Source organism: Mytilus trossulus, chromosome 1 (genome assembly GCF_036588685.1).
Source record: "Mytilus trossulus isolate FHL-02 chromosome 1, PNRI_Mtr1.1.1.hap1, whole genome shotgun sequence".
NCBI lineage: Eukaryota > Metazoa > Mollusca > Bivalvia > Mytilida > Mytilidae > Mytilus > Mytilus trossulus.
In genome coordinates this window covers 101412774-101438493 of record NC_086373.1, presented here as the reverse complement: position 1 = coordinate 101438493, position 25720 = coordinate 101412774, and the positions used below count along the sequence as shown (strand labels likewise).

General features: G+C 30.1%; 1 protein-coding gene across 1 annotated transcript in view; it reads right to left on the bottom strand.

Moving 5' to 3' along the window:
- LOC134693991 (orexin receptor type 2-like) overlaps window positions 1–25720 on the bottom strand; it is a 52784-nt gene that overhangs the window by 9868 nt on the left and 17196 nt on the right. The window contains exon 2 of the mRNA XM_063554976.1: window positions 6564–6942. Within this exon, the coding sequence (XP_063411046.1) occupies window positions 6564–6942 (379 nt within the window). The remainder of the gene's footprint in view (window positions 1–6563; window positions 6943–25720) is intronic.

Genomic DNA, 25720 nt, shown 5'->3' with positions numbered 1-25720 from the left:
TGATCAAATTTATACATTTAAGATGATTTAGCTGTTAGGTGATGCATTCTCACATTATTTTCAAAGGACGAAATAAGTTATCGACACAATATAACAATCGTCCTTGTCAAAAGAAAATGCAATGTTCAAAATTGTTCACGCCTCCTTTTTTTTCCTGAATTTATTAACATCGATCTGTAATGAGATTTTGAAATTTTAAAGAAGTTGCAGTTTTATTTAAAGATATACTGGTAACGGTAAACGGTAAACTACTGTTGCTTTTTATATATAAAAAAAGTACAGCTTCTATAAAACAAACTATCTATAAAACTTTTAATTCGTGGAATTTAAAACGGACACAACAGTACAGGGAATTTTCTTGTTTTAGTCAGATAAAATATGTAAGAACACACTTACAAAACGATTTGTCAAACAAAATCGAAATCATTAAAGAAAAAGTGTAAAAAAAAGTGAGTCTGACTTCACTAATTCTTGAAATGCTTCGAAAATAACTTGTAAATTACATGAACAATCTACACCATCATAGACATAAATGAATATACATATAATATATATATATATATATATAACTCGTCTAAATAAGTTACTCTTATTAGACAGAAAACCCTTTAATAATCCTTTAAACAATTACATCTTTATTCTAATGGTGACGTGTAACATTTTATTTATTTACACAAATCAGTAAAAAGTAGGAAGTTATCACAAAACACTTTCGGTATTTCAGTGCTGTGCAGCGCTTGTTGTGTCTATTACAAGATAACCACATTATGTTTATTGTGTAATAATCAGGGGTGATCAAGAAAATATCTCATTTCGTTATCATAAGTAATTAGTTATAATGATAACCACTAGCTTGTTAATCTGATAGATACGCATAGAACATCTTCAAGTAATTTTGACTATTATCATAACCCAAATGGAATTCTATTTGTTTTTACTTATATCACTTAAAGAATAAAATTATGCATAATTGTGATATTTCCTAATGAAAATATTTCGATATAACAAATCAATGTGTGCTGTATGAAATATAAGTACATTTCATTAAATATTGTTCTTTGTGAAAATGGAAGTAGTTGTCAAAGGTACCAGAATTATAATTTAGTACGCCAGACGCGCGTTTCGTCTTCACAAGACTCATCAGTGACACTCATATCAACATATTTATAAGCCAAATAAGTACAAAGTTGAAGAGCATTGATATAGAATATTCCTCTAAAAATTAACCAACAATCGATACACTGCTGACGATTTCTGACCTCAAAGATTATTTATCTGCAGCATTTATCATAGAAAATGGGAATAAGACTACAATTTCAAAACGAAAAATTTCATTTCACCGGATGTAACAAAAACAAATGTACGAAATAAAATTTCCCGTTAACCTTACAATTTTTAACAAACTTCTTTTCCTGTTTTTAGGAAAAATTATGCTTAAAGTTTGTGACATACCCATGCATATGCATGTATCAGTATCTCTTTCATAGAATTGATTTTCAAAAGTTAAAAAGGTGAATATATATCAATTAAGACGTTCTGCATTTGTTTAGGAAAAAAAACCACTACACTGTTTCCCTTTATTGTATTGAAATACAAGTATTCAATTCCTTCTAGGGGATCAATTATCGGTTCCCCTTGTCATTTATATGCAAAGTGATCACATCACTTCTTTTTGCAGTAGTTGGTTGTAAAAACTGCATATAAAAAAGTGTAAGTGGACATTATAATAAAAATAAGAAAAAAACACCCGGTACTTAGACAGGAAAGCAGACTTCCAACTGTGAATTACATTAAGAAGGTGCAATACTCGATAAACAAATAGTTAGCAAAGGTACCAGGCTTATAATGTTATACTCCAGACGCGCGTTTGGTCTACACAAAACTCATCAGTGACGGACAGATCAAAATAGTTATAAAGCTAAACAAGTACAAAGTAGAAGGGCATTGAGGACACAAAATTCAAAACAAGTTGTGCTTAATACGGCATTTGTAATTTCATACCATTAGATGAATGCAAACGAGCGTTAAAAACTAAAAACTTAATGTTATTCAGTGGTTATCGCTAGTTGATGTCTCCCTGATTTGCTATTCGTTTGTAAACACAAAACCATAAGTTTTCTCTTTTGATTTTTTTAATATTTCTTTCAAAGCTTTTGTTAATGCCATTTAGTGCTTAACATTTGTTTTCGCTCCCGTTCTTTTGATCTCTGGTGGATGGTTGTCTCATTATCAATCTTACTATATCTCTTTAATTTTTTTTTATATATATCAAATATATAACAATTAACAAAAAAGGTTGGATAAAATTAAAATATATGCATTCCAGCAATAACAGCATAGTAGATCAGGAATCATACGTAGCACAAAATGTTGCAATCCCTTTCAAATGAAATCAAGTCAGAAATGTTCCTAACAGTATAATGAATCGCTATCAAAAGAATGATCACATGACAATAGAAAACGAATCATCTGACATATATTTTACCTCCGATGCGAACATTAATATTATCAAGCATAAAAAACTAATGGTTTTAATCTTTTCTTTGCATGACAAATAAGTGTATATTTTAAAAGGTAAGGGAATGTGAAACGGATACAATAGATATATTTTTAATAAATTAAAAACCCGAAGCATTCTGATTTATATACAAATGCATGGGATTGTGTCGTTATTAGACATAGTACAAAGTCGTTAATAGAAAAAGTACATAGAATCGTGTTCTTAATAAAGAAAGTGCATGAGATGTTGTCGTTAATCTTCAAGTGAAACCAAATTGTCAACTGATTCTCATAGAACGTAGAACTATTTAACTTTAAAAAAATTGTGCCGCTCTAGAAATAGCTAAACACATAAATTTGGTATCACAATTTGATAGCGATTTCCTTTACGATTGTAATTGATAAGTTCAAAACTCTCTTTAGATGAATAAAACATTCATTACTTCCATGTAATTTGAAATAAGTATACTTTTTAAGGTGTCTTGTTTAATTAAAGAAGTTAACACATATTGTGAACCTAGGGAACTTTGACAGTAGGTCCTACTGTCATTGTTTATATAGAATTGTTCATCAACAAGACCATAACGTTTGATTGTTCCTTACTCTACACTAACATTCCCATGTTAAATTTATTGAAAATAGGAACATGCATACATAATGTGGCGGGGTTAAACATGAAAGCGGGATATCAACCCTCCCCTTTAGGTTTCATAACATGTTTTAAGAAAATAAAAAGAAAACATGGTGTCACCGAACTTGTTTTCTTGCTACAAGTAAAAATAAAAAATATCCCTTTTAGCCCAGTATAAATTTTGTACTAAAAGAGTTATATCCCCTTAAATGGCTCATTTGATAAAAATGATTTTAGAACCCAAAAATTTGATATTTGTAAAAATATTTTGTTTAATACAATTAGTTAACAAGTTTTCTTTATATAAAAAAAACAGTCTAGCTATTGAAATGCAAATCTTTCTTCAAGTTTGCAGATTTAGGCAAATAACTAGACCGATTTTGTACTGTCATTGTACAATCCGAGATGGCGGTATACCATCGATCTACCTTGCACTTTAGGTTTATTTTTTTCTCGTACATGTATGTATTTCAGTCTTTCTACTAAAAAAAGATAATCGAATTGGAGTAGAACAATTGCACTGTTGCAAACGAAGCTTCTAATTACGTTACGTCATAAGCTAACAATTACAAAACTATTATTAATTAACATTGTCCCATGGGTGTTGTTTTTCTGTTGTTTATCATTGTGTCATACTTGTCTCATATGTGTTGATTGCTTTATCATGTATATGCTTCTGCTAATAACCTACATTTGTATCAAAGTCGAATTTGTGTTATATTCAGCTATTGCATTTACGTGTTTAAAGGGGAACTAGCTTTCAAATTCATATTAACCTATGTGACTTTTAAAAAGGTTAATATTCGACTTATAACATACATAAACGAATTTACTAATAAAAGGATAAGTCTGAAATAAACATTTTACGATGCATAAACTCGAAAATATTTACCAGCATTTCGTGTTTTGTTTTAGTCTAGACCCTATCTAATAAAAAGTAAAATCACAAAAATACTGAACTCAGAGGAAAATCAATTTGGAAAGTCCATAATCACATGGCAAAATCAAAAAACAAAACGCATCAAACCATTGAGGTAAATTTGCGAAGACTGCCGATGGTTATATAACCGGATATAAGCATACCATATAATATATATATTTATCATATATTTAGTACAAAATACAGTAATTTTGTATATCTAATGAAGATTCTTTTTTCCAGTCTGTATCACTTACCCTGTATCTCATACCCCGTATCGCATAGCTAAACCTTAATCGCATACCCCGTATCGCATAGCAAAATCCGTATCGCATACCTGGTGTGACGTCATAATTAGAATGACGACAACGTTTGAAATATGACGTCCAGTTGCTGCATTTTCAGGATAAAGGAAAAAAATGATTTCTATTAAAAAAAACAACCGTCCTATCATTCCATCTAAAATCGATTTTTTTAATCATAATTATTACCCAGTAACTTGACGAGCGATTTTTATATAAAATAGTACAATAAGATGTAGAAATTTTATTGTTTATTTGGTCATAATTTTCGTGAAGTTTGTTTCTGCACAAATGCATTTTGTACGATTTTAATTTGGTTTTAAAAAAAATATGATAAACAGAATAATACATGGCAAAATCCGTATCACACGCCGTATCACCCTCGACCAATATCATCCCTCGGACCTAAAGGCCCTCTGGCTAATATTGGTATTTCGGGATGATACGGCATCTGATACGGATTTTGCCATGTATTATTCTCTATATATTAGTAGATACAAGCGAACTCGTGCAATTGCATTTGTCTAGGTCTGTTTGATATATATTATAGGTTAAAACAATATGTTAATAATCGTTTTTACCTGTATACGAATGAGTTGTGGATTGAATCAGTCAACTAAATGTTTTACCCTTGTTTTACTTTCATTGTTGACATTCTTTGACGTTTACTATCTGAACAGGTATAGTTTATGCATACCTCATCTCTAGTTAAGAGGTGTAATAGCAGTCGGAAACCAGGTTGAAATAGAACAAAATAATCGAAGCTCTTTATTAGAGAAGGCGATAAATGTATACTGCATTGTTAACTATAATGACAAAATTTTTAAAAGTTAATAGAAACAAACAAAATTGCAATTTTCTTCTCAATAACGATGTGTTTTATTTAAAAAAATACACCATTTGCATAAGTTTTCAATTTATCTAGTACATAGTTAAGCAGAACAATTAGATATCAAGTCGACGACATGGGTATCTTTCATGTTGGATGAAGAAAATGAATATCCTCCGATTTCTTTGAAAAAATTACCACGGACGGAAAACATATCAATCTATTAGTTTAGTAATTTTCGAGTCTGCCTTTCCATTATGTGACTGAAGAAAAACTTCCAAAACATGAGTAACAATTGTATCGAAAAGAGATAATCGAGTGCACCTTTTAATGTAAGGGCGTGTTTGAGTTGGGTATTTTGTCTTGATATCGTACAAAGTAAGATTATTTCATACATCGTCTCGTTTCAGATTCTATCATTTTTATATATTAAAGCCACAGGTTGACTTTATAACACAAAAATTTCACAGTACTAAAAGATGAAATATATGGGTCAAGTGAAATACCTATCAAATGAGTCACAAAAATAGAGAAGGTGTGTTCGAATAGCTATTTTTTTACTGAAAGTACTTGACGACAGTCTTTCAAGTTGGATGATGAAAATGCATATCTTCGAAAAATTCTAATTTTTTGTGTGTAATAACTAGGGTTTAAAGTCTTCATATACTAAAAAAAATCTAGTCTGCCTTCCACGAAATATTTAATTAGAAATTTATTTAAATGTTTATGAACTTTCGAAAATTCAACTGACAACCGATCAGACAATAGTTTTAAGTTGAATCAATGCAGACAAGATTATTAACTGTTGCTCATTAGCTAGTTGATGCATTTTTCTGTTAAAATACAACTGACATATAAGGATCGTAACGGTGCGATGTGGATAAATTTATCGGTTTCCAAGAACAAAATTGGTAGCGCGTCATCCTTACAATGGCTTCCATTTCTACGATTGTGAAAATGAACTGGCGTAATGGGGAGATAATTTTGACGAAGTAGAGTTCTGACTGATAGAAGTTCATATGAATACGGATTAACTGAGAGAGATACATACTTATCGTCTTTTAGTGTGTAAGTGTTCAAGAATATACTTTTTCTACCATAAGACATCAAATACATTTCTGAGATTTGGAGTACATTTACATTTTCAAATTACCTAGTCTATTCAACAGTTCAGCAACCTTTTATTTAACTAAATATTTGTAAACGTGTTACCAAACCCATGCTATTGTTTTAAACAAAACCGTTCCTTTATCTCATGATATTTTAATTGATCTGTTGTTCTGCAAGATATATAAAAAACAAACGAAATTATATCAGATTTAAACCAGCACTATAACTCTGTCATATTTGATATGCTTTGAGTAAACAAAATAAGTATATTACCTGTTCTCATCTTACTTTCACCGGGTATATCACCTTTCCAAAGAACAAAGGCAATCTGTATATAGGCAAATCCAATAAAAATCATTGGTAAGAAATACAATAGGACAATTAAGGCAACCTGATAAAATGTTTGTTTGTCTTGGTCCCATCCTGGACGACACGATATCAACAATGAAGACACAAAATCAGGTACCAAACTATCCAGTTGCATGAATAAAATGTCTGGAAGTGCCACACAACCTGAAACCAACCATATCACAATGATCATAATCCTTGCCCTCTTTCGTGTACTTTTAAACGACAATGGACGGCAGATGGCATACCATCGTTCTACGGCAATGGCGGCCAAAGTCAATACTGAGACAGATATTGATACAGTCTGAAATTAGAAAGAGAAAACAATACTGCAATATGTTCATTAAAAGTAAAGAAGAAAGAAGAAAAAGAGAAAACAGTATCAAAATGTTGGTAAATATCATATAACATATGTTGTTTATCTTGTTATCAAGTGCAAACTATGGTCTTCTGAAATATTTGTATGATGTACTGAATAACACTCATGAAAAATATTCGCGTTACCGGTGTGTAGAAGATAGATAATTTCATTTGGATAAAATATAAAAACACAAAATGGTTCGAATAAAATGCTGAACAGAACAAAAGTGAGCTATGGTATTTCTTATTTTAGCTTAATTTAAATGCTAATATTTCTCCTACGATGATTGCATTAGTCTCATTTTGGAAGGGCAAGTCTGACCAATTAAACATTCATAAGTGTATAAAATAAAATATGGTGTAGGCATTTTTTGCAGGTCTGAGTAAATTAAAATGCCTGTTGAAAATGAAACAATTTGAATATCTTATTTAAATCATATATATATATATATATTTCACTTCAGAACTTGTTCGCGTGTTCTTTTGTTTTGCTGGTAAAAGGGTTAATGTGTTGTCTTTTAAACGTTCAGCAATTATTTTTCCATTTTTACCCCTTTTGTATATGCAAAAATCTTATATTGAGTGCGTTTCTTTATTGTGAACTGTTCATTATTATAACTACAGGAAGAAACTAGTCAATATTATGCATCTATAATTGACATAATTTTGAGACAAACATAGTTCTTCATTACAAGTTGTGCTCAACTCATAATATTCTTTATATTAAGTAAAGACCAAAATATATTTTCAGATTTACTATAATGGATAGATAGTTTGTTATTGTTCATTAACCAATGACTACATTACTGAATGAAATTGCCTCAGTAAACGATATTCGCTGTAATAGGTTTTATTGTCCTTTCTCATGCTGCAAATATGGTAGGAAGTTAACTTTGAAAACATCAAGGAGTTCATTACATTTTTTCTCTTTGCTCTAACTTCCTACTATGCATTTAAATCAGTAGTAATTAGCGTTTTGTCTTTTGTGTTATTTTGTGATATTTGATGCAAATGCTAAGTAAAAACGCACACCTGTTCTCGTAAGAATAATATCGTGTGTTTACAACTGTAATTGAACTGCATAATTTTTCTTCATTTGCGTCCGTTTTGTACTGTTGTATTCTCTCTGTGTATTTAAATCTTGCAGAGAATAATAAAATATTGAAATCTGAAAGGTTTTACTAACAATATTGTTTTCAATTTCAAATGACACGTTGCATCTTTAGAATATAAATAAGAAACATTTTTCACTTATTGTGCAACTTTTAATTTCTTAAATGTTATTTGCCGTGGATTGTGTTAAAAAGGGAAACATGATTTGTTCCAAGAACCATTTGTTCATATACTGCATCATAATAATTTGTAGCAAATATTAGCGCATTGTTTTTAAATTGAGAGAAATGAAAGACTGATTGTTTTTGTTCAGTTGCCCCTTCTTTTTATTCATATTAACAATATTACAAACCCTCCGATTTCCGACCATTTCTGTATATTATATAAGGATCAGTCAGCATTCATCCAACACTTTTGGTTTGAATTGCCGTTTTTTCTTTAAGATCGCAAATTTACCTAATGCAATTAGTTGTATCATACAAGATGAACATCTATTTGTTTTGACACAGTAAATGAGGCGTGAGAGAGAAAGATTTAAACTTTTGTCTAGATCTTGACTCTGAAAACAGTAAAATAACAAAAATACAGAAATCAGAGGGAAATTTTTAACGAGAGACCGGTAAATTTCTTCATAACAATTTGATATTTTTATTTGAAATATCAGTATTATTTTTTACTTTTTTCAATTATTTTGAAAAAAAGAACAAAATTCTATATTTTCGCTGTATTAACGTAAATGCTTTATCTGAATTTTCGCTCTATTAAACGTGTACCGATTTAAAAAAAAATAATAGAAGAACAAAGTAACTTTAGCAGTATCAAAAGGGCACTCACACTTTCATACAGATTGAGTACAAAACGTAAGGTAAATGGTTATAAGAATTTCAAAGAAATAATTGTTAATCGAAAATATAATATTCCAATTGCATATCGCTCTTATAAAGTAAATATAAATACAACTGGCCGGAGTAAACTGAGTTTCAACTTGTAAGAGATTAAAACTAAGACGACAGCTTTTATATGTATTAAAAGTACTTTCAGGTGAATGAATGTCAGTAATATATCTTGAAAAATCGAGATTACTATTTCAAGTAAATATGTCGGATAAATGTCTGAATGCATTGTTAAAAGTTATATGAAATGATGATTAGTTTGTTTCGTTTATAGTTAGGCTACGAGATTAATAGCAGTAAATCGACAAATATGCCATAGGAACTGCACAAGTTAGCATTATCAGTATATGTTTAACATGACAGTAATCTAGTTCACCAAATCAAACATTTTATTTGTCTGTTGTGTTTTGTCCTACGGTCCTTTTGAATTGTCTATCTATATAATTTTTACATTGTTATTTGGATGGAGAGTTGTCTCATTGGCACTCACACCACATCTTCCTATATCTATTTATTTTTGTCATAGAATTTTCGTGATTCTTTACATATAAATAAACTCATCATAGAAACCAGGATTCAATAAATGCTTCTGAACCGATTCGTTTTTAATGATAAGAATAATATTAGTACATTACTTCATTTATATCTCCTTATTGTTTATCAAACCTATACTTTGAAACAAAACACAAAAAAACATGGTTACGATTTTCATGCTGTAGACTTTGATAGGATTAAAAATATGTAAAAACTACTCAGAATGTACACAATCAGGAATAAAACAAGATCTATTGTATTTCTTTCTATTTAATTATTATAAATGCACTAAATATTTGAAGACCATCTTATAGATGATGGCATGTTATTGATAGACAATAAACGAAAAACACAAAAATAATTAAAACCTAATATCTTGGTTATTAAATCTGTTGTTTATGATTCCGACTTTGTATCCAAGAATGTTTATTTATGTTTTACATGAAAAGCTATTGGGAAACAAACGGACTACGAATACATGTTATAGTAAAGAGCATGTAATAAATTTATTATTGAAACAATAAATACAATTCTTTGGCCAACTCTAAGGCAGAAGATAGAAACCACTATTGCATAATATGATACTATTTTTGCCTTCATAAGATGGTTATTTTCCAGTTCAAGTTCTATGTTTTTTAGTGTCATATGTTTCATCTACTTGATGTGATTCTTCTCCTTTTGCACGTTTTTTGTATTATTAAACATTATTTTGAGGGAACAAAGGGGTTTGGTTAGTTTTTGTTTGTCTATACTTATCCACTGCAAGTAAGTAAATTGTAATTTTAGTGTCAGGTGGTGAATGAAAACAAGTTATCGGCCTACTTGGATCACTAGACGAACATCTATTATAATTCATGTCATTGTAATAAAAGTGATTAAGTTTATTAATAAGTCTTTATAAAAGATGAAAATTTATAAGTGTGCAGAAATGTAAATGTACACAAGATTTAAAACAACCGTTAATATAGATACACTGGAATCAATTGTGTGGATAAAAACATTTCCTACATTTCAGACCATCAACATAAAAAGCAACATTAAATGGAACAGTCGAATCCGTCTTTTATCATGAATACATGTATGATTCGTACTTGTGTTTCAAGATGGCCATCTAACAAAACAGATTTGAAATTTAAATCTTTGTTAAAAACAAACCACACAGAAATCATATTATCGCTTACTTTGCTTTCATAAAAGAATACAAATGTCAGCACCTGTCAAAAACTACTAAAAATTGTCCACAAGACAAAAAAATTACAAAAATTGTGAATACATTCAACGCAGACAAACGCATATACTAAACAAAATGAAATTCGTTAATGGTATCTTTTCATCTTTGCAACATTAGAGTTTACTTTATAGTGTAATAAGCTTTTAGTCATTTTTACTGTTTAATCTGGAAAAGATTTCAAAACACAACAAGGGCAATAATCTGTAATTAAATAACAATCGAACCAGGAAGTAACTATAAACTTTTTAGTTCTAAGCAGGTGTAATAATCCGCAAATCATTTACTTTCTTCTTTTGCCCATTAATAGTCTTTGATCGGTGGTAAAAAACACATCTTAAAAGCTAATTAAAGACAAATTATGTAACACAAAAAAGAATTAATCGACGAACTGCTTTAACAAAGTAATTTGCAAAGGAAGAAAAAATTTGATGAGACGTGCAAAGGTATCTTATCATGAGAATCGATTAATTTTATTATGGTAATCCCACATATCTGAATACAGACATAGAATTATTGTCATTATACAAATCAGTATGACATTCAGGCACACAACTACAAACTGATTGAGACTATTCATTGCACATTAGATTGGCGATAAGTAACACTACTGCTAATTTACATTGATACAGCAATAATCAATGTATTTTTACATACAAAAATAAATTTGGTATGTATATTTCACAATAAGTTTACATCATGACATTCAATATTTATAATAGTAGTCAACACATTTATAAAATACGCGTCGCTAGGTAATATTGATATGGTATTTGCCAATTTCCGTATTTGACCCTGTAATTAAAGACCCCTCTTTCGATTGTCTCCCTTATGAGGACAATGATTTTCAATTATAATGGAGAGCTAGCAGAACGAGCAAATTTATCTGTGCAAGATGTGAAAAATCTTTCACGTTTTCAAATTCTTTAATTACATTAATTTGTTGTTCATCCAAATACTTTTTGACATCAGAATTATCTTTTATGAAAAATTAGTTAAACCGCCGATACATCACTTTCAATTGATCATACTTTGCATATGCAAAAGCCAATTTTGTCCAGTATGGAACCACTCTACGATTGACAAAGGAACGTAATTAGTTTTTTGAAAAACAGAATCAAATCGGTAATTGGCAAATGGACGATTGTGACCGTAAAAATATACGGTTTACGAAGGTCAAGCTTATATACAATACAGTTGAACATACCACTCTAGAACAACTGATGAATTTTAATGATAACAATAACATATTGGAAGTATACCGATATTTAATCAATATATTCAGACATATTGGAGGTAAATTCAGTCGGAATCGGCTTTCAATAAAATCAAAATTGCAGTATTTTGGTATCGTTAACACTTCTGATAAATAACTCATTTAGTGACCGGAGTTCATAAAAAATCTTCTTGAACAAAAAGACACCAATACATATGTAAATTATCAGAGAGGATTCCGGTGTCGGGAAAGCCACATATATCGTCAATACGTGATAAGAACAAACTTATTTTCAGTTTTAGGCACTTAGTCGCTTATATATCGATCAGTAGAATTACAATGACAATGTATTTCAAAAACCCAAATAGATGATATGATATTAAACATGCTATCAGTTAATAAAAACAACTTTCAGCGCTTTACCGATTGATCGCTTTCTCTTTTTGTCCATTTTTATTAAAATGATCACCTTTAAATCGAGATAAACCCCATGAATAACTGATTATAGTATCTATATTGAGTTATATTCCATGTAAGATTTTAATTTCGAACGAAACACACATAGATAGTTTATCATTTTTGTTTAATTTCCCCCTCGGGCATAGCAATGGTTTTTAACTTTTTTTTATTTATGTAATTTCGTAGACAGTATTTTTTGCTGACGGTATAGAAGTTGAAAATCTTACTCCGAAAAATTTGTTTTTTTTAACTAATTTATTTTGATTTTCCCCCGCCAGGAATTCGTGAGTGGTGGTCTGAGTTTATATATATTTTTTTTATTTTCGCAAGGAATTTCGATTGGAAGTATATGACAGTTAAGAAACATCACCTTTTGTTGTCAAATTATATAGTTTTTTTTATTTTAATGAACTATTACCAACACAATAACAAAAATAAGGTAAACCAATACCAAAGGCCTTTCATGAGTGTACAACTATACAAAGAACTGACACTTCAAAAAACAGTTTATATTCATCTATTTAACTCTCTTATGTGTGACAAAAGAAGATGTACTCCACAATAAGACGAAAACGACACGTTGACGATAAAAACGTTAGGAAAAGGTCGTCATATTTAATATAAACCATCTTGGGTAGTATAATTTCAGTAGTAGTTAAAACCGTCGTATTTTTTAAATATATTTTGCAAAATCAGGATAGGAAAACATATTAACATGGTATATACCTTCAGGTAGTGGTTTGTTTGAGGCAATAAAATGCGATCCATTACACGCAAAGAAACACATTTGTGATAGAGAACACATCACCAGGAAGCAAATCTTTTTTGCCCCCCAAATTTGACATATAACCGAAGTTTGTAATGCCACGAGCACAACGACTATACCAGGAACTGCTAACACCAGCAACACTGGACTTTTTATGAATTTTAAAGTTTCTCAATCTTGTGCCATTCATTTATTCAAATTATTAAAAGATTCTATGGATTTTAATTTAGGCAACCCTTAAATGCTACTTGGTACCTTCATTTTCGTAAATGGATTGTTATTCATAATTAAAACAACAAGAACAATAGCAAATAAACATTGAATGGCGCAGCTACTTGCTTTCATGGTCTGGCCTTTGTTAGTCTTGTATCATTTTAATTTCAGTTTCTTGTGTACAATTTGGAAATTAGTATGCCGTTCATAATCACTGAACTAGTATATATTTGTTTATGTACCAGCTGAATGACGCCTCCAGGTGCGGGAATTTCTCGCTATATTGAAGACCTGTTGGGTACCTTCTGCTGCTGGTTTTTCTATGGTCGGGTTGTTGTTCCCCATTTCCATTCTCAATTTTATTATACGAACACCAGACATTTGAAAATGGAGTGTAAGAATAAAGGGCTGTATTTCGTCTTGTAAAATGTACAGAGTGCCACAAATGAGAAGAAAAGTCCAAACCTATTTGATATTTTTACTAACAATTCAGAATAGACAATATGTTATTTCTCTCAATTGAACAGCGATATACTACTATTGCCTTTATGTACACCAGTGAAGAAGATCATCTGCTTTGCTTTAATGTCTAACGTGTGAATTGCTATTGTTTTCATTGCATTCTATTGACAGACGTTTTGACAGGTGTTTGTTTGTAGTAAATCTGACACTGCAATGGTTTTGTTATAAAAGTTTAATTCTTTATTTATATTTAAAACAACCTATTTGATGATACTTAGTGATTGTAAGTGTTTTATTCCCCCATATTACAGTTCATTCAAAATAATTCACCATTCTCTTAATGATTTCATCAAGTAAAAAAGTTAAACAGGTAAAACGTTTTGCCAAAATTAAATAATTTTTTGCTGTTGAAAAAAAATCTTCTTATGTTTTGATGGTAAATTTTAATGGCCCATAATATTTTGTTGACAATATGACTTTCAGATTTTCTACAATACACTTATTCAATTTTAGATATCCAATGCTATTCCATTTGTAACAACTTTATTGACCTCTAACACTTCTATGTGAACAAGAGGATACCATAAACGTAATACATGCTATGTACGTTGGTCACAAAGAGCAATTTAAAATAAAGATAACAATTGAAGAAGTTAACAAATAAATTAATTACACAATAGAAATAAGATTAAAAGATGCGAATTAAAAGTTTTCAAAATACAGTTAATTGATCGGTTGTTGGTATTCATATGGGTACAAAAGGTACACCTTCTATAGCAGACTTGTTTTTGTACTGGTATGTATATTTGTGTTTCTTATACAGTATAATTATTAGCTGTTGGCCCTAAATACATTCAATATTAGATCATTGGGTGTGCAAATTTTTCAATAAAAAATAGTCAATAATTTAAGTTATTGAGTTAAAAAGGAGCGCCAAAATACATACCTATCAGAATATCACCCTCCAACAAAAAGAACAAAAAAACCCACAAAACACAAAACTGTATTTTGGCTTTTTGCTTATCTAATTATTGTTGCTAGTCAGATTTTATTTGTATGACCATATTGTATACTTGACGTTTCAAATGAGAATACAATATGACCTTGTCGACCAAATACATATAATTCAACAAAATCTATGAAGTTACAGGAACAATCTGTCTTAAATACACGTTAGAATGTCACATTAGAGCATAGTCGATTTCCCTGCAGCTTCAAATTACTACTTGACCACGCTTTGTCAACTAATTAATAACAGAATCAAACCTTGAATTGATTTTTACCATATTTTTATGGTAATTTAATTTGTTATGAGAAAATAACATTACTTATACACGTAACACATTTCTTGTAATACACCGCTAAAACGTTTGTGATATATACAATTTATTTTCCAGATGAAATATTTTTCCAATTGATTATATGTTGGTCGTAATTTCCTATACATGTCGTATTAATTCTTTGAAAAGTGCTATGCTTTTAGACTAATACAATATCGTAGTACGAAAGGAATCAAAAGTCAACAGTTCGTGAAATAAGACGGCAGTAGTAATATTGCTACGTTTCCTTTTATCATGTAAATCAGTAGACAACACCGTGGTAGATTTCTACTTTTTAAAAATGCTCAAACTGCTGTTAAAGATATTAATAAGCTTTCATGCCATCATACTACTTTTTGTATTGGTATTTGTTGTCTAACGTTTGCTTCGTTGAGTTTATTTGTAAAACTAAATTTGAACATCATCAGAGTTGACATCAATACATCGGAAATGACATCAATATAGTCTGAATAAATAAAGGCAACAGTAGTGTACCGCTGTTCAAAACTCGTAAATCGATGAACAAAAAACAAAATCGGGGGAACAAACTGAAACTGAGGGAAACGCATGTAATATAAGAGGAGAACAACGTCACAACATTAAAATGTAACACATACAGAAACGGACTAAGCTTTGACAAGACCCGACGAGAATAACAAACATAACATCAAAACCAAATACATGAATTTGGTATAGAAAAGTACCGTGACACGTCTTATAGTAATGCGAATTCACACTCAAATATAAATGAAAACAAACGACACAACGTTAAAATGTAACACACACAGAAACTAACTATAATATAACAATGGCCATATTCCTGACTTGGTACAGGATATTTTTTCCAAAAAAAATATGGTGGATATTTAAAAAAAAAATGTATAGTGGGTTGAACCTGGTTTTGTGGCATGCCAAACCTCCCGCCTTAATGGCAATGTTAAATATAACATTAAAATGACAAAATAACTTTACAGGACTACAATACAAATAAATAGGAGAACATATTAGAAAAAGAAACACATGAACAATAGCTAACAAAAGGCACCAGGTTGAAAATTCAATACGCCAGAAGCAAGCCTCGTCCACACAATACATACCAGTGACGACCAGATATAAAAGTTCTGAAAGATGGAAAACTATTAATTTTCACTAAAATTTTATCTTTTAAAAAGGGGGGGACGATTGTAAGAATACGAAAAATAATAAGTTTCACTTGTTTCGCCACAAAATAGACTTCCGAATGGAAAAACGTAGCTACCGTTTAATAGTCAAATAGAAGATACCTTAGCGAATTCAACGTACTCTTAGTGAATAAACTTTAATTACTCTGATAATCGATTATCAATGCTGACCGTTTTAAACAGATGGTTACCATGTTGATACATTTATTTCAGTATAAAATCGGTAAATTTATATTTTCGACAAGCTTTTATGAGTTATTATCTTAACATCATCATTTTCTTTGAAAACAACATTACGAATAAAAAGAATTATTGGGGGAACTTGAGAAACCTATCGACCCCATACGACTAACAGAGTTCACCGCAATGTCTTCTTAACGACAGACACAAGATTGAAAACAAACAAGCAAACGCAAAATCAACTACTGAAATTAAGATAAGGAAATTATTAATATCATTATATGAAAAAAGTCCGAAATATGAGTATTAACAAGATGCTTCAATCGATTCTACAAAACGGTTTTATCCATTTTCTTGTAAATCGGAATGTACAATAATAAAGTATCCTATAGATTTCTGTCTCAGAGGACTATATTTAACACTTTTTATAAATATCATTTCACAGTTAGAGAATGCTTGATTACACTGGCTTAATTAGCTTTGTATTGTGCGGATCCATATATCCCTCATATCATCACCAAAGTAATGATTTCATATATTTGAACAAAAAATCGTTCGTTTGTCGTTATCAAATAACCTTGGCATGGATAGCAATAGTTAATAAATGAAATACAAGATGTGCTCTAAAATCAAATATTGTAATGCCTTTATATTGCGTAACAATATGTAATTTTATATAAATTACGTCAATTCTAAATATTAAATTAAATTTCGTTATTTTTGAGAGTTGTTGAACTTAATAAGTGTTTTTTGTCATTGGAAATGTAAACTTAGGCAAAATAATTAAGTAAAATGCATGGATTAATCATTTCAATAATATATATGGATGATTGTTAATATACTTCAAAATTGTCTTTAGTTAAAATATAATATCACATTTCAGCATTATTTCCTCTGGCAATGCCAAGAAATGTCACGACATATAAATGATATATATCCATGGACAGAATTAACAGCGTTTTTTTTTTCGTTTACCATTATGGGTTTTGTTGTCGCTTTAATAAGCTAAAAATTATATTTTTTTAGTGATTGCCGATGGAAAACATCGCGTTTTTTTTTACTCTAAGCATTCCTTAGTTCTGATGAGCAAATAAGACACCAATTTTTTTTTTTTTTTTATAAAATGTTGTTTCCATTTTGTTTTCTCATGAATTCAAGTTTTACTAAGTTTTCCATTATCGAGAAGGCTATATACTGTATGTACTATCAACCAAAAAAGAAGGTTTGTATCGATGTCTTTGGTTTTTAACGTTACCTCTTTTTGTACTGACTCATGTTTGTCTGTTTGACCTTTACTTTTATAGACATGAGGCTGTCAGTCTATTTTCAACTAGTGAGTTTAAATGTCCCTTTGGTATACTTCGCCTTTTTTTTATTAATATACTATATACTAGAAGAACATTTTTGTAGGCGTCTTTGATAAATTTACAATTTACTACAACTTATTTTAGTTGCATACTTTGTATTTGATTGTTTGTCTCAATTCGTATTCAGTTGTGATGTATTGTATCAACATTTTGGCTGCTGGATACCAAATATTGTCAAATTTACCTTTTATGTAGGTTTGATTTTTCACCAACTTTTAGTAATGTAAATGAATTATAAACTACTGTCATTCAGGTGGACCGTTTAGGTAACTATAAACCCATGTTTGGATCCTCAATGTTCTTCAACTCTGTACTAGTTTGGCTGTATAAATATTTTGATATGATCGTCACTGATAAGTCTTATGTAGACGAAACGTGTGTCTGGCGTACTAAATTATAATCCTGGTACCTTTGATAACTACTTCAATTTTCACAAAGAACAATATTTAATGAAATGTACTTATATTTTATACAGCACACATTGATTTGTTATATCGAAATACTTTTATTAGGAAATATCACAATTATGCATAATTTCATTCTTTAAGTGATATAAGTAAAAACAAATAGAATTCCATTTGGGTAATGATAATAGTCAAAATTATTAACTCACAATTTCCTTCCTAAACACCATTCTGTTGATAAATTACGTTTGATTTAATCAGATTATATTGATTGATTTAAATTAACATTGAAGCTCGGATTTTAATACTTTTTTATCATTATCATTATTAACATTAATAAAATTAACTGTACCAATTTTCTTGCACCAGATGCGCATTTCGACAATACATGTCTCTTCAGTGATGCTCGTGGCCGAAATATTTAAATCCAAAGCTTATATAAAAGATGAAAAGCTATAATCCAAAAGGTCCAAAAAGTAAAGCCAAATCCGTGAAAGGAATCAGAGCTTTGCATGAGGGAGATACATTCCTTAATTTATAATAATTTCTAAAATTTTGTAACAGCAAATTTTAATATCACCAAAAAATCCGTATTTTCATGCCAGTACCGAAGTACTGGCTACTGGACTGGTGATACCCTCGGGGACCAATAGTCCACCAGCAGAGGCATCGACTCAGTGGTAGTAATAAAATGAAAATATCAATGACGTATTATTCAAAGAAAACTAGATTGCAGCCATTTCACATAATCCTTCTGACTTCAACCGATATTATTTCGAGCGAGTCATTTGTGTATATATTTTTTTTTTCATGATAAACCTTTGTCAATACAATGGTTACAGAAGATACATGTATTAAATAGCAGATATTTATTTACGAAAACATCTTCAAATTAAGTGTTTGCTTATAAGATAACTGGAATATTAAGATGGAAGACCACCTATGAATTTATTTTTGCTCAAAACAATTTAACGCTACATTTGATTCATTCATAATCTATAAATTAACAAATGTAAATATAGTTTCTGCATTATGTCAAAATAGTTATATTTTTGTTTCAAGACGAAGGATCAATGCACAGGTCCATTCATATGCTAAATTAAGAAAGGAGACTGTATATCTGTTTCCTCTATAACTTATGATGTCAAGCATGAATTCTTTACACAGAAGAGATTAACTTACACATTTTCGGTATCATACATTTTGTTTTAAAGATAGTATGCTTTCAATAACAAAGAGTATCTTACACACTTCAATTGTTTCAACCTTATATCAGGCAACATGTAAGCTAATTTCTGATTTATCAGCAAGTGAAATATCGAACATTTAATCATTATGTTTACTCGCTAAATCATGAGTATTAAGAGTCTATAACTGACTATAGAACCGGATTACTGTCACAATCATGTTTAATTCAATCAAGGGTATTGTCATCCTCAAACACATTAACGATAAGACTCATAGTGATCAACTCTCGTTGAGTGGGAATAAACGATAATATTTACGATATAGATCTTACAGCAATCGTACATTGAGGGAAAAAATATACACCTAAGAGCAATTTTAAATAGTTTAAATTAGATATGCATTTTACTTCAATCGTACAAGGAGAGAACCAAGATATACACTTTGCAGCAATCGTTCATAATACTAGACAAGAACAACACACTATTTGCTGTTCTTAATCTTAAAAATCAAATGAAAGTTTTTCAGCAAAAAACAAATGAACACAATGAAATGAATGACCAATGCTCTTCTATATATGCAATGAACAATAACTTTATTTGTTTGTCAACCTATTTTAGAATTGTATGCTAACAACGTTATTAATTGCAAAACCTTCTTCACTTCCTACAAAACCCATGTTTTGTTGCACGAAAACATAATATCGTAATAAAAACAAAACAATCAGGACTATAAGTATTTACAGGACACTGTCAAATTAATTCTGAATTAACCAATGCTTACATTTCTGTTGTGATACCGGGTTACCTACCGATTTGTTAACATCTACGTCGTTTATTCTCTGTATGAAAGCTATCACATTGGTAATTATATCACATCTTCTTATTTTATATTAAATTTGTTCCATTGGTATTAAGCCCATACATTAAGTGACACAAATGTATGTACATCTTTCTCAGCATCTGTTTGATGTTTATTACCAGCTATCGAAAAAAAAGATAACTGTATCATACAAAAAAATACCCGTTTCTGTTAATCAAATAATAATATAATATAACCCTAATTTTGAGTTGCAGGACATTCTGCACGTGCACAGGAAACGAAATACAATTATCAAACAATGTCTTTTTGTCGAACTTGTTTTTATGCCGATGAGAAATGATAAGTTTTCAAAAAGGTGCATATACTTAATTATGGTTTATAAGTTCTGGTTTAGAATATATATCCTTTGAGTTTAAATAATAACTTCTTTTTTGGTGAATATTTAGCATTTTTGAATGATCATAATTAATTGCTTTTTCAACAAAGAAATTCACCCTTTATATTAATTTTAAACAGGTGCAAATGATATTTTCCAGTGATCAACCTAAATCAAATAGATGATAAAAACTAAGAGAGAATATTTTGCATTCTTCACAAGAAACTGAAATATCAGACATTCTTAAAAGTTGTTCTTACTAGTCTAACATATCTAGGGAGAGAGTGCCTATGTCACTTTATTGCAAAGAAAAGACTTGATACATTTTGTGTTTATGAATTATTGAAAACTACAAGCCAGGCAACTATATCCAAGAAATTCATCACGACCTGTAAACACGTACAGATAATAGAATAAGTCGTAAAAGATACTTTGTATTTTCCCGTTTATATCGTAAGCCACTATAGTACAAAAACAATGTATCACTTAGTCAAAATTCAATAAAACTCATCATGGATACCAGGATTACAATTCTAATGTAGGAAACTGTGCAGATAACACTTTCATCAGTTGCAAATTGTACTTACTATGAAACATGCATAGGAAAATGAAAAAAAAAAAGAATAAAAAACAAAGTGCAGCAAATATCTAAATCCAAAGTTTATTTGATTTTTATTTTTGTGTTTAGTTTTCTGTTGTTCACATCCTAATAATGATCCCCTCAGCGAGGAAGTTTCTCTGGCACAACTTTTTGGAAGTTTGGGTCCTCAATGCTCTTCAACATTGTACTTGTTTGGAGTTATATTTTTTTTTAACTGAGCGTCACTGATAAATCATATGTAGACGAAACGCGCGTCTGGCGTACTAAATTATAATCCTGGTAACTTTGATAACTATCAAGAGAAAATTTCCACCCTATATTATTTAGTTGATTCATAATATCAGTCATTGAAGTCGAAGATACACAAACAAAGCTAAGTGTTTTCATTGTAATGCTTTATTATTTGTCTTATCTGTTGTAATTTCATTCAGTTACATGTAAATACAGAACTGACTACGAAGTGTTATAATTGTAGAATAGTATTTATATTTAATTTGCATCGACACTTTCAATACAATAACCACTTGTACACGATTGCAACCAAATCTAAGTTAATTATTAACACTATTATATCATCATACAATTATTTTTGCAGATTAATGAACCAATAATATTCTACCGATAACCGCTTAATACATTTTGTACCATGTAGTAACGTAACTATCGTGTTTTTAAGAAAAAAGTACAAACAGATTGACATAAATTCAGTAACTTAAAACCAAAAGCAGTTAAAGCTTTTTCTTGTTCAACGCTAAATCATTATACAAACATCTGATAATTAGATCTATTGTTAATTTGTTGACAGAAAACTACGAACATATGGTAAAAATGGTAGCGTGAAAAACTATACGTCTTTCCTGCCGTTCAATCGTTCTAAAACAACTTATATTGATCTGCCAGTCATTGAACTGTACAAGTCAAGATGCCTCAAGAAGGGGTATAATAAGAGTCATTTTTTTGTAAAGTTCATTTGTGTTGCCGTAAAGCGGGAACCTGCACGATATGCATTCTACAGTTAATTGCTTGAAATTGTGCGCCCTAACACAGACGATTCGTCGTGAATTTATTTCAAATAATATAGTTTAACCTTAGTTTCATTCAGTTTCTTGATAATTAATGATGATGACGAATTTAATTTTTCTAATTGCCAGTCATATATTGCTGGTTTCAAATGAGACATTAAAATTATGATAAAGTTAGAGTAAATTTAGAGAAATGTCATTTGTAATTTCACTTAGTGGAACCACATTGGTTTTTGTTGCTTCCCACATTTCAATTTCTCACATTTCATTTTAGATTTAATCTCTAAAGCGTTTAACACCAAACACATTCGGTTAGTACAGAACGTACCATAACGCTAGTTTATATGTCTGCACATTAACTTTGTTCTATTTTGCAGTATAGAACACGACTTTTAGCAATGATGATCTTCTAACAGACATGATTATATACATTTTATTTTCAATTTCGTTTTATTATTCGTAATTTATGATTCCTAAAATAGTAGAACGAGAAAAAAAAGTATCGTTGTCTTATTTTACGTATATTGATGTTGACATTTACATACTATCTTCAAATATCCTATAAAGTGAAAAACGAATCGTTACACAGAAACGATCTGACGTAATAAATGTACTAAAACTATACTTGTTCCAGAAGATATTCTTTTTTATTGTTATCCACATTTAACATACATATTAATATTCGTTGACAGTTTTGGCAATATAGAGTTTGCTCTTTTGAACTCAATATTCAGTTTTCATGAGTAATACTTTGGTTTCATTCATCATTAACCAATATTTCGTTCTATTTATAAGAATAATATGAATAAAAAATCCGTCTGAATGGTTTCGTATAATATTTTATGATTAGCCTATATTGTCACAAATTTTACGATGTGCTATCAATATTTCTCGTTCTAATGTACAAATCTAAAGTCGACAGATTCGAAATATTCGAAAGATTTTGCTAAATCAGCTATCATCTAAACCAAAAATAAAATTAGCGCCCTGAAAAACTAAGCTTGCATTTTTAAATAAATGTAGTCCTTGAATAGTTTTTGCTTAAATGTGTAAGTATAAGTGTATACATTTTATAAATGAAAGAATTATCAGTTCGAAGACCTTTTCTTCTCGCACCATTAACTGAAAGAGACAAAGGGACATTTAAACTGATAAGGTGAAAAAAAACACATGAAAACACCATAGCAAAACAAAAGGACCAAAACACTATCAAAAGTAAACCAAAAACATAAACGATAGCACAGCAGTATATAAAACACATCATAGATACTAGTAACACAACAGTATATACAAAACACATCATAGATAACACAACAGTATAAATAAGGTCAAAACTCTCACAGGCAACTTTGATCTTTTGTAATTGCAGTATTCGTGATTATTCATGTACAAACTGTGCTTTCAATTTTTGGGTTGAAGATTTCATGCTGAGGATCGGAGAAAAAGAAGGAAAGATTTTGGACGCAAAAAATTGAATATCGTTTAATATTTTCATTTTGATTAACCTAAGTTGCATTGAACTAAGAGGTGTTGTAATTATTCCTGCCCAGCACACGAACTTTAGGCATAGTGCTTAATAGAAACCACGTTTTTGATAAAATATATAAATCCAAAAGAAATTACTTCTATTGACATCAACTATATTTGTCACCCTAAAGTACATTATCTGTCAGATGATTGCACTAGACAATATTTATCATAATATTAATCCTATATATTGATATCTAACATATAAAGCACACTTGAGTGTCATAATTACGAGCAACATGGTGGCAGAACAAAATAAAATTACAAAGAGACAGACAATTTAACACAAGAAAATCATTTTACGCCATCAATTACACGTGGTATTAACACTTTTGGTGCTTGAAATGTTATTCAAATAAAGAATTTTCGCTATGCATTTTTAATATTTTAGATTTAAGACATCATTGCTTTATATGTAAGATTCATCACATCGTTGTATTTACATATTAGATTCAAAACGTCGTTTTAAACTTAGCTGCACTTGATACTGTTTTTACGTTTAAATACTACAAATCCTATGATAAAATAATGCAATTTACAAACTTTAACTATTAACTTCTGATGCAAGAAATAACCGTTGAGCTTTTGTTTATTGTGGAATTTCCATTTCGAATTTACCTTGGATTTCGGTACTTTTTTATTTTACTTTTAAGGATAATGTTCGTCTCATATTAAATAATAGATTTAGAATTCTGATCCTTGAGTGATTTGTTAAAAGTTACAGCTTTTATACGCGGTCATCGAATTTAGACAAGCAAAAAAACTTGTATCAATATATCAGGGTAATGGACAAAACCATTGTTTTCACATAGTTCTTATATTGTAATCTTCAGTTGTGCAATATATATAATGGTTGACAAATTTCCACAACCTTTCGACAAAAAACACTTGCAAACATAATACACTGCTATTATTTCGTCGGACGTGTTTCTTGAAATGGTTAATTTTTATCGCCTAGAAATAAATAATAATTCCAACTTTTACATTCAATGTTTATTTTCATATATACATCTGTGGTTCATGAACTGTACAATTCTCTGAAGTGTTTTCCTCCTCCATGACTATGATAGCAAATGTGATCATCAACTGAGAAAGTATTTCACATTTGATGTGTTATAAAACGCATTAAAAAATTTAAATGATAGTGAACCTTTTATCAGGAGACCTATTTTCTATAAATGTCTCTCCTACATTACGACAACGTAAATAGGAATGAGTCACAGTAACATGGATTCAAGATAACCTTAAAACACCTTTAACCTTTTAGCTCAACAAAAACAGTTCCTGATTGGCTGTTTGAAAGCATAACATTGTGCAATGATAAAATTATCGTTGTATTTACAACTATGTTCAATCAATGTTATGTGAATCAAGCAGAAATAAAAAATATCCGCGTTAAGATAACGATACTAACTAAAACGTTATTGTAAAGCATGTATCGTTGCTTTAGGTTTATAACAATACATAGAATGCTATTCCCGTCTAAAATTATAATGTCTGGTATTAGCACACTCCACGATATTTGCCCTGGAAATTAAAAGACACCCTGATTAAGATTGAGCCTTGTCGAGGTTATATGCTCGAATTTATTTCAAAAATGAAAACAGCACGTTAGAAATGTCGTGCTCCGAAGTGCTTTTTTCGGGATTCATCTTTATAAGGAACGTTAAAAGACGAACATATCAGAGCCACACAGTTGAGGAACTGAGGACATTGAAACCATAGTATCTAATAAATTCAATAGATATAGGAAGATGTGAGTGTGAGTGACAATGAGACAACTCTCCATCCAAATGACAATTTAAAAAAATAAACCATTATAGGTCAATATACGGCCTTCAACACGGAGCCTTG